Source organism: Arvicola amphibius, chromosome 11 (assembly GCF_903992535.2).
Source record: "Arvicola amphibius chromosome 11, mArvAmp1.2, whole genome shotgun sequence".
NCBI lineage: Eukaryota > Metazoa > Chordata > Mammalia > Rodentia > Cricetidae > Arvicola > Arvicola amphibius.
Window position 1 is genome coordinate 95,393,202 of NC_052057.2, and position 10,156 is coordinate 95,403,357.

The 10,156-nt window shown below is 50.1% G+C and overlaps 1 protein-coding gene across 2 annotated transcripts; it reads left to right on the forward strand.

Moving 5' to 3' along the window:
• The first annotated feature begins 865 nt into the window (after positions 1 to 865).
• Phf24 (PHD finger protein 24) lies at positions 866 to 7,442 on the forward strand. 2 transcript variants are annotated; one of them, XM_038346905.1, is made up of 8 exons: positions 866 to 913; positions 1,025 to 1,243; positions 1,930 to 2,115; positions 5,547 to 5,625; positions 5,906 to 6,111; positions 6,442 to 6,602; positions 6,873 to 6,968; positions 7,346 to 7,442. In XM_038346905.1, exons 1-8 carry the CDS (start codon positions 866 to 868, stop codon positions 7,440 to 7,442), a joined length of 1,092 nt encoding a protein of 363 aa, XP_038202833.1. The 2 variants fall into 2 exon arrangements, with proteins under 2 accessions (XP_038202833.1, XP_038202832.1); XM_038346904.1 differs by having other exon boundaries at positions 866 to 1,243.
• The last annotated feature ends 2,714 nt before the right edge of the window (positions 7,443 to 10,156 follow it).

Below are 10,156 nucleotides of genomic sequence, written 5' to 3' on the forward strand. Positions count from 1 at the left end.
TATTCCTTTTAACTTGTGAAAAGTTATGGATCTTATTGGAGAGTCTAAAAGCAAAGGTGAAAATGTGAGCGTTATAATATAAAGTCTTAGAAGAGCAAGCGCAGCTACCGTAGAGCTTGACTAGGCCTATTGTCTGTTAGTGAGAGACCCACGAGAGGGGATCAAAGGGTTTTGTGACCTTGACCACATATGTGGAGGTGACAGAGCTTCCTGGCTGCCTGATTAAGGAATCTTCTAAGAATAGAAATTCATTCACTCTGGATTGAAAGTTAGCCAGCACTCGATAAGACCCTGGGTGAACTGTGCACAGTGCTCACGGAGGAGCTTTCTCGCAGTCAGGAAACCTGAAATAGGTTAAGTCTGCTTTAGAAGATGAAAAACTTGAGGTCTAGAGTCTCAACTACCCCAACCACCTCAGAGTCGCAGAGACCTGGTACCCCTGGGCTAGACCAGTTCTCCATAACAAGGAAGACAGTTATGTGTAGTACACTCTACTTAATTAAGCACTGTTTTTCTCCTCTCTTGTATGAGGTGTGTGTGTGTGTGTGTGTGTGTGTGTGTGTGTGTGATGCCCGAGGTCAAGCCCAGGGCCTTAAGCATTCGGCACAAAGCTCTCTAAGGTGGAGCTATATCCCCTACCCAGTTCATTTTCTTATGGTATTCTCATGACAGCCCTGTGAAGTGCGCTGCACAGATAACCCTCATTCCACAGATGGCAAAACCAGAATCACACAGCCAGTCAGAAGCAGACCAAGCAAGGCCTTCTGACTTCTTAGCATGAACCCTTTCCAGTATGCCTTGCTGCACTATTTAATAGTACCTGCCTTTTCTGCGAATGGATAAAACTGATTTTGTCCGCAGAGCCATGGGGGTGCTGATGTCCAAGCGGCAGACTGTCGAGCAGGTGCAGAAGGTGAGCCTGGCTGTGTCGGCCTTCAAGGATGGACTACGGGACAGGCCTTCCATTAGACGTGGGGGTGAGCTACCAGGGTCTCGCCGCGGCACTGTGGAGGGCTCTGTTCAGGAAGTACAGGAAGAAAAAGAAGCAGAGACCAGTGCCCCCGTGGTTCAGGAAGAGAGCAGCATCAACCGTGCAGCCTGGGAGAGGCTCCGAGATGGGCGTGGAGTTGAGCCTGAGGAGTTTGACAGGACCAGTCGATTCACACCGCCTGCCTTCATCCGACCCACTCGGAAGCTGGATGACGACAAACCTCCAGATATCTGCCTGGATCCCCGGGAGTCTGTGAGTGTTCCGTTAAGGCAGGATTCCCCTGTCTTAACCTTTAAAAGAATCAAAGAACAGGACCGGGAAAACTAGATGTGGTTGAGGTGAGACTTGAGCCAAAAGAGGAAGCTGGGTTCAGAACAGTCCTTGCCCCACAAGACGAGTTTAAATGTGTCTGTGTAGAGTGCTTTCCTTGCGTGTTCAAGTCCCTCTATCCCCAGTACCACAAAGGGAAGTAATATTTCATAAGAATAAAATACTAAGTATAGCTTGGATTAGTCATAGTGAAAGACTTGGACTTTTGAGTGGGAAGGAATGGCAGCGTGACAAAGCTTGAACTAATCCTATCATCTATGGATTCTCAACCCCAGAAGGTACTAACCCTCGTAGAGGACTTTGGGAAATTGAAAAGGGGAACTGGGGTAAGTTACAATGACTGGGGGGTTCTATGGCATATAGATAGTATTAAGACAGCTAGGGATATTAAATGTCATATAGTTCTTGGGACAATCACTCACACAGATTATTCTCTATGAAGTGCCAATCATATCCCTATTCAGAAACACAGTAGCAGAGCCCTAAGCGGCTAGAAGAGCTTCCTGGTGCTCGCCCACCAGGAAGAACACTCCAGAGAGACCCAGCCCCACACAGCAGCCCGTAGGATATCACTCTCTGTACTTTCAAATCCTGTTCACTCCGGTCAGGTTGTCAACGATGAGATGTGTGATATCTGCGAAGTCTGGACCGCTGAGAGCCTCTTCCCATGCCGCGTCTGCACCAGGGTCTTCCACGACGGCTGTCTGCGCCGCATGGGCTACCTCCAAGGGAACAGTGCAGCGGAGGTGACAGAGATGGCCCACACCGAAACTGGCTGGAGCTGCTACTACTGTGTGAGTCTGGACCGTAGGACAGCAGGAAAACGTGGCGTCTTTCCAGAGGCCCAGTCTTAAAAATGGCTGCTTCTAAGCCGTGACCTAAGGGGTTTTCTAACAGTGCATGCAAGGGCCCTAGAGCTAGATAATCAATTCTTTGCTGTGTGGTGCATTACATGACACTTAAAAAGCCACATGCCAGCAGCGCACAGGCCCGGCTGTAACATGCTGGACCTTGCCAAGTGTGTTCCAGAGGGAGCAAAACCACCCTCAGCTGGGAATCATAAAAAGAACAGGTCTAACCAATGTTTTTCTTTGGGTTCACCTTATTATTTAGCTTCTCTAGGATCACGAACTATAGGCTCAATGTCCTTTGTTTATGGCTAGAATCCACTAATGAGTGAGTACATAACATATTCATTTTTTTGGGTCTGGGTTATCTCAATAGAAACACAATAGTGTTTTCTATTTCCGTCCATTTGCATGCAAAATTCAAGATGTCATTGTTTCTTACTGCTGAGTAGAACTCTAATGTGTAGATGTGCCACACCTTCTTTATCTATTCTTCTATTGAGGGGCACCTAGGTTGTTTCCAGGTTCTGGCTATTACAAAAAGTGCTGCTATGAACACAGTTGAACAAATGCTTTTGTAGTATGATTGGGCATCTCTTGGGTATATTCCAGGTCTAACCGATGAAGAGCAGTTCTGCACAGAGAAGTGTCAGGTTCTCTAGAAGTCTGTAGTTGTTGTTCCTCGTACTTACCTGAAAAAGCAGCCTGGCGTCCTGACCAGCGTGCTTCCAGGAGAGGTGGTTTCTGTCTCAGGAAAACACTCAGTCTTGGTGTCCTCACTTGACCTGCTGCCTATTGGGAGCTTTGGTTCTTCATCTCTGAAGTGATGGTTATGTGAATTAAGTAGCAAAGCTGTATTGATTCAGAACGCTGCAGCTCTATATAAATGCTTTCCAGCTCTTAATGGCAGAAAGAATCTTAGGTTTCCATTGAAAGCCAGCTTCACAGCCGTTCATCGCCTTTCCTGAGTAGACTCCCAGTCTTTCCTTCCTGCTGAGCCGTCCTGCGGATTCTTTACCAGCCTCTGACTCAGTGCACAGAGCAGCGGCTGACTGTCTTCTTCCTCTGCCTGCAGAAAGCAAATGTGTGCTACTTTCTGACTCTCCACCTAAGGCTGGTCCACAAAACCAAGTCTGGAAGTTCTTTCCAGCTACTGCATACCCCGCTCTGAAATACACCACAGAATACACACCCTGCTCTGCTGTCCTGTCCATCCTTGCCTCCCTCCCCTCCTCCCCCGACCCTTATGTACATACACTGCCACCAGCACCAGCATTTATAGCAACCCTGCCAGCGGTGTGCTGCCAGCATGGGCCTGCCTCAGTCAGTGCGTGTCTCCTTGCTGTCTCCTGTGAATCCTCTGCTTCCTTCCCCACTCTGCTAGGGTCCTGCCATCACCACCTCTACCAGCCTCTTACAGAGACTTCCTCCAAACTCATTCCTTTCTCTTCCCTCCATTCTCAACCATACTTCCTAAGAGCACTTCACTATCTCCCGACTTCCCCACCCCTCCAGCCTGACCTCTGCATTCAGCTCCTTGCAGAATGGACTTTTACTGAGGTCATCAAAAATCTCTTAATGGTCAAGTCTAAAGACATCGTTTCAGATGACTTCTTAGTCAGCCCTTCTGAAGAAAGTATCTAACACTTCCTTATTTCCTTCTCTTTCTCTTGGCATTTGTTTTCTAGAATGTATCACTATATGGAAACTAGACAAAATGTTCACAAATAATAAATACCACCACTCTTAATACCACCTCCCACAGCCTGCCACAGTCTTTGCTTGGTATCTAGTACTCCCGGTCTCTTCTGGCCACCTTTGATCATTCTTTCTCAACAGCGTTGTTTCCATTCTGGGCACTGTATTCCTTGGGGTCCCATCGTCTTCCTCACTATCTAAACATTAGTGATTCCCATATCTGTGTCCAGACTTAAATTTCCTATCTCAGGGGCTTCCCCATCTTGATGTCTCACAGGTACTTCATGCTCAGAATGCCCCCAAATGAACTCGCCTTTCTGCCTACAGCTGCTCTTTCTCCATCTCTTACCTCTGTGAACAGTAACGCCACTCACCAGTTTCCCAGTCCTGCGCTTCCCTGGCCCTCATCCCTCACAGCCACTGGGTTCTGTTGACTTGGCTACCGACACCCCTCACCTCTTTGCCCCTCCCTCTTCTCATCTCTGGTTTTAGACGCTCATTTTTTCTTACCCATACCATTACAACAGCCACCAACCAGATTTTGTCCCTCTGATCCATTTCCCCATAGCAGTCAGAGATCTGACAATGACAACCACCCTTCCGTGTCTTCCCGTTGTCCTTAGAACAAACGCCTAAGTTAAGGGGCTCAGCCCAGGCATCTGAGGAGTCACAGTTCCTTATCTATTTCTGTTTCTCCTTGCACTCCCCCCCCTTCGCAGTCACATGCAGCAGTCACACCAAATATCACAGTGTCAAGCACACAGCCATTGTGCCCAGAACATGCCAAATGCTCAATAGGTGTCTACTGAAAGAGTCATCGGGTTCTCAGGGAAACCCATAGATGTGATCCCTGCATATGCTCTTGGCTGACAGTTTAGGAGGAGGGTTAACCAACTACTGCAAAGGACTTTTATTCTCTAATCTTTTTTATTTTTATTTACTTATTATTCACTTATTTATTTGGCTTTCCAAGACAGAGTCTCTCTGTGTAGCCCTGGTTGTCCTGAAACTTGCTCTGTAGACCAGGCTGGCCTTAAACTCACAGAGATCCACCTGCCTCTGCCTCCCGAGTGCTGGGATTAAAGGCATGCACCACCGCCACTCCACAAAGAACTTTCATAATTTAAAGACTCCATAGTGCTGCCAACAAAATAAGTTCTCAGTGCTTCCTAGTAATTAAAACTTCTATGACAACATAAAAATTCATTTTGTTTAGGAACATTTCAGAACGTTCTAGAACCACTTACAGCTGCACAGCCCACTAGACGCAGGGCTGTTTGCTTTTATAACAAAAATGTGCATTAAGCACAGCCCGTGCTTCTAATAAATACATGCTGAGCATCTGGGCTAGGATCGACAGCGCCAAGTACACCCTGCAGCAGCTTCGTGAGGTACTTCTGTGACATCCCTGTTTGCTCATGGTAACTTGAAAGCAGTATTTACTAAAGGGATTTAGCCAGATATCTGGATTCCAGGGAGGACTCTTCCCCAAATTCAGACAGCTCAGAGCAAATCTTCGCTCTTTCTAGGGCCTTAGTCTCCTTGACTGTGAGTGGGGGCCGGGATCGGGGGATCCTGGCGTCTCTTTGGGGGGGAAACATTCCCATCCCTCTTGACCCAGGGCTTCTCGTTTGTCACTGGTCTGTATGGCCACTGACTTCACTTTCACATTCCCTCAGGACAACCTTAACCTGCTGCTCACCGAGGAGGAGATGTACAGCCTCACAGAGACCTTTCAGCGGTGTAAAGTCATCCCTGGTAAGGCCGGCAGGTGCTGCCGAGAAGGAGGGGCCAGCTGCATCCCCTTTCTTTCTGAGAATTTGGGGATTTGGGGAGTAGGGGTGAGTGAGTCCTCCTTCCTGGGTTGTGGCCATCAGAGGCACTGCCTTCCACCACAGCTCCCCTGAGCTCTCCTGGCTATGGGAGGTATAACCCGACGAGAACCGGGACTGTGGGGACACTGCGGTGCCTTAGAGGTGAGTGAAGGTGTCCAGGGCTGAGGAAGGGTGGGCATAGCCAGCACGGATGCCTCCCACAGATTGCTCCCTGACCCTGGACGACTTCGTGCGCTACCGCCACCAAGCAGCAAAGCGAGGGGATAGCAACAGGGCCCTGAGCGATGAGCAAGAGGAACAGGCAGCCCGCCAGTTTGCAGCGTTGGATCCTGAACACCGAGGCCACATAGAGTGGTCCGACTTCTTGTCCCATGAATCTCTCCTACTGCTGCAGCAGCTGCGTCCCCAGGTGAGGAGCAGCAGTAATGAATGTCCATGGGGGTCAGAGGCCTCAGGTGCCTGCTGGGCACATTAGGGGAGCATTTGGAACTGTCTAAACAAGAGCAGGGATCAGGAAAGGGTGACAGGTCCATCCAGTGATAGATGACCAGTGACCAGGGCTGAGGAGACTGCTGGAGAAGATCGGCTGTGACTGAATGCCCCTAAAAATGTCAGGCTATCAAAAAGGCTCTGGGAACATCTAGGGAGGGCAGCAGAGGTTTGGACATGGAAGTGCAATTCTCTGTGGTTTTCAAGATATTTTCGCCTTCGAGACCTTAACTTAGCTCTTCTTCCCCAGAACTCTCTATTGAGGCTTCTCACTGTCAAGGAGAGGGAACGAGCCCGGGCCACCTTCCTGGCACGGGGCAGCGGGAACAGCATTAGTGAGGCAGAGTGCCACCATGCCCGGCACTCCTGGTTCTGCAAACGCCTGGCAGAGGCGTCCTCCTGCAGTGTCAGGTCTGCTCCTCGCCAGTCCTGCCCCCTTGGCCCTCTGCTTGTTCCATCTGGACGCCCTTGGTATAGCATGTGCTTCTCCTGTGGGCAGAAGGTCCCCCTGTGGACTAGGTAGAGGCAGCACGTAGGGCAGTCTCTGTCCTAGACTGTGCTGCCCCATGTCCGAAAGCCTGGACAGGCGTGTCTAGATCCATGGGTTCACCAGATTTTGGGAGGGAGGGCTCACAGCCTTTTGTTTTCGCACTCCTAATGGTATGTTCTTGTGCCTGGCAGCATCAGCCACGTGGGTCCCATAGCAGAGAGCAGCCCAGCCGGCAGCAGTAGCAAGAGTGAAGATAAGACCCTGCTGCCCGCAGAGCAGGAGTCCAGGTGAGCTGACGCCCCCTCTCTTCTGTATACAGCCACAACACCCCTTATAGATAAAAGAAGGCATTACCACTCCACCCCAGAAGAGCAAGCGTCTACCCTAGAAACCAGGCCAAAAGGACACATTTGACCGACCCCAGGTCTCTAGGGCCAGACAGCTGGTCTGCTAGCTTTGTGGCATAGCCCACCCTGACCATATTAGACATGAGGCAAGCTTCCCCGAGCTTCAGCCAGGCCAGGCCAGCCTGCCACCAGGATTGGGTCTTCTGGGACTTCAGGCTCTCTACCCAGCCTGACAAATCTGTTCTCTCTCTCTCTCTCTCTCTCTCTCTCTCTCTCTCTCTCTCTCTCTCTCTCTCTCTCTCTCTCTCTCTCTGCAGATCTGTGGACTGGCCCACCTTCCTAAGAGAGAATGTCATCTACATCTTGGCTGCTCGTCCTAACAGTGGAGCGATTCACCTGAAACCCCCAGGATAGTGTGGGGCAGAGAAGATTAGTTCTGGGACGGTGGCATCTTCCCCCCTCCTCTCCTTTCTCTTTCCTCAACCAACCTCTGGCACTTAGACTCACAGGAATGGGGCAATGCCAGCATCTTAATTTGTCATTAAGTTCTATGGCACTGAAGCCACCGTTCCCCTGACAACAGAGGCAGTATGTATAATGCCACACTGAGAAGCCCTGAGAGCTGTGGCATCTTCACCTGCTACTGGACCACCTCCTGCCCTCACGTCACGAAACTACCTGCCACCTCATGCGTACATATGTGCACATGCACATGCAGCCACATACATGCCTATGTAGCCATGCCTTCAAACTCCTGGTTCTTTTTTCAATGAAAAAGGACCAAAATCCCTTTGTGAACCCCCTGGTGTAGATGAGATAGTCTCATCTCACTCTTCCTATTGGCCAGTTCTGATTTCCAATAGAAAGAAAGGGGCAGACAAGCCTCGCTTCCCCTCTAGGAGATGCCCAGAGGCCCCCTGCCCACATTGAAACTCCCTTCCGTGATGAGCCGCTGTTGCTCGTAAGTGTCTGTGTGTCCCTCAGGTGTGCTGTGGGAGAACAGTGAAAAATCATCCCTGAAGTTCGTGTTTAAATTCTAATTCCTCGTGACAGAAAAGGAAACTAGCTTGTGGGTTTCTCACTGCAAAAAAGTGGAGAAAGCCTCTCCCAGAAACCCAGAATTCTAGGAACTTTTCGACCAGGTCATACAACTTCACAAGTCGTTAGCAGACCAGGAAAGCCAAGGTGAGACTCCTGCCCCCTACTTATTGAATGGTATCGCATGGTCCAATGTTCTAGGGACCCGAGTGGGACAGATGCACTGGCAGGAATTGCAGCCCTCGGTGGGAGATGCTTCACTGGCTGCCACAGAGGTCGATGAGGGTACAGTCCCATAGGAGAGGAGAGAAAAGCAGGCTTTTCCTGCTTCCCGGCCCAGCTCCACCACAGACATAGAAATGTGGAGGGCAGGCCAGCCTCGTGCATTGCCTGGAGGAGCTCTGCAGAATCCCTAAGCAGTCGTGCTGAAACAGAAGAGGATACAGCCAAGGCTTGCGAAGATATGTATCTCAACTGTCAAGAAGTCCTAGTCAGCATCCTAAGGGGGAAGAGTTTGTCCTTCTGCCCATCATGGAGGTGTAGCCTCAGCTGCTGCTTCTCTCTGCTGCTAACTCATGTCTTCCCCTCTATGCTAGGAGCTGGAGCTAGCCTGAGAAGCTTCTGTGGACCAGCAGAGAGTGCCACAGGTGCACCAGGGTTGGCCAGCAAGCTTTACCCAAGCCCATTGCCCAGTTCTGAAGCTCTCAAGTCAGTATATGGCATGGGTCAGCCCTTAGACCTGAGCTCCAGGTTCTGGATTTCTGTTTTCAACCCGATGGCTTAGGTATAGCCAGTTCTGACAATGAAGGGTTCTTCAAGAGAGGGTTGAGCCAAGTCATGCAGAAGCTTGCATTATCTCCACTGCTCAAAGCCCTTGTACTGAAGTGGATGGTTACGGAAGGAGCCCATCACCCAGTGTTGACATGCTCAGGGGGAGTGGGAACTGAAGCCAGGGCCTTGCCTAGAGTCCTGGGTGGTCTGTTTGTAGGAACCGCCTGCCCCAGAAGCAGGGTGGTAAATTGCTGGAGACAGATTATGTAGGACTGAGATGATACAGATAGGAGATACATTTTGGGGTTCATTGTGAAACCCACAGATTTTAAAAACTACTACTTAAAGTTGGGTATAGTGGTATACCCTTAATCCCAGCACTTTGGGGACAGAGGCAGGTGGATCTCTATAAGTTGAAGGCCAGCCTGGTCTAAATAGTAAGTTACACAAGTGAGACTTGGTCTCAAGAATAACAATGAAAACTACTCAGCCGTGTCCCCGGGACTGATTAGTAAGGGGGCCCATTATTCAATCTAGACAAGAAAAGAAAAAAAGAAAAAAGCACAAAGCTCCTGGGCTCAAGGACTGTCTGTAGCAGCCAGGCCTGGGGTTTTCCACTGATGTTAAATACAAGGTCTCCTGCTCACCCTCCCAGTGAGTCATCATCTATCCCTGTGGCTGGGAGCTGCTGAGCCTCACAAGACATCATCTCTGGGCTTTGGGAGTTGAACAGAGCTTTCCTGCCACTCCCCAGCTGTAGGTACTGGGAGCCCATCTTGCTCCACCGTCCTTTACAGATCAAGATAATGCTTGCCACTTTGGAGCTGTGGGGGGGTTTGTTTGTTTATTTATTTGTTGTTTGTTTGTTCTGAGTTTCTTGCTCCTGCAGTTGAAGGGCAGAAGACCACAGGCTGGCTGGGTCCCAAAGTTTGCAGAACCAGCCCCACAGCTCATCCACACCAGGACCAGGCCTATTTGGGAGCACCTCTGTATCCAGGACAGTGGTTTTCCTTGGTGGGGGCCTGATGCAGAGGGCCCATGGGACCCTACCCTCAACAAAGAACGGGGGTTCCAACTTACAACAATCCTGAGAAGTAAAAAAGCATACAGGACAGCTGGCCTCTTCCCCATAAGCATCTAGTTTACCAAAGGGAGGGTCCCTTGCTCCCTAATCCACTGCTACAGAGGCTCCCCCCAACCCCAATGTCCATGCTCTCTCTCTGACGTGGCCTCCCGGAGCCCCTGCCACGTGCACAGAGGTGCACTGTCATCACCTAGTGAGACTCATCCCTTTTCAAGCCTTCCTGTCACTGTGACTG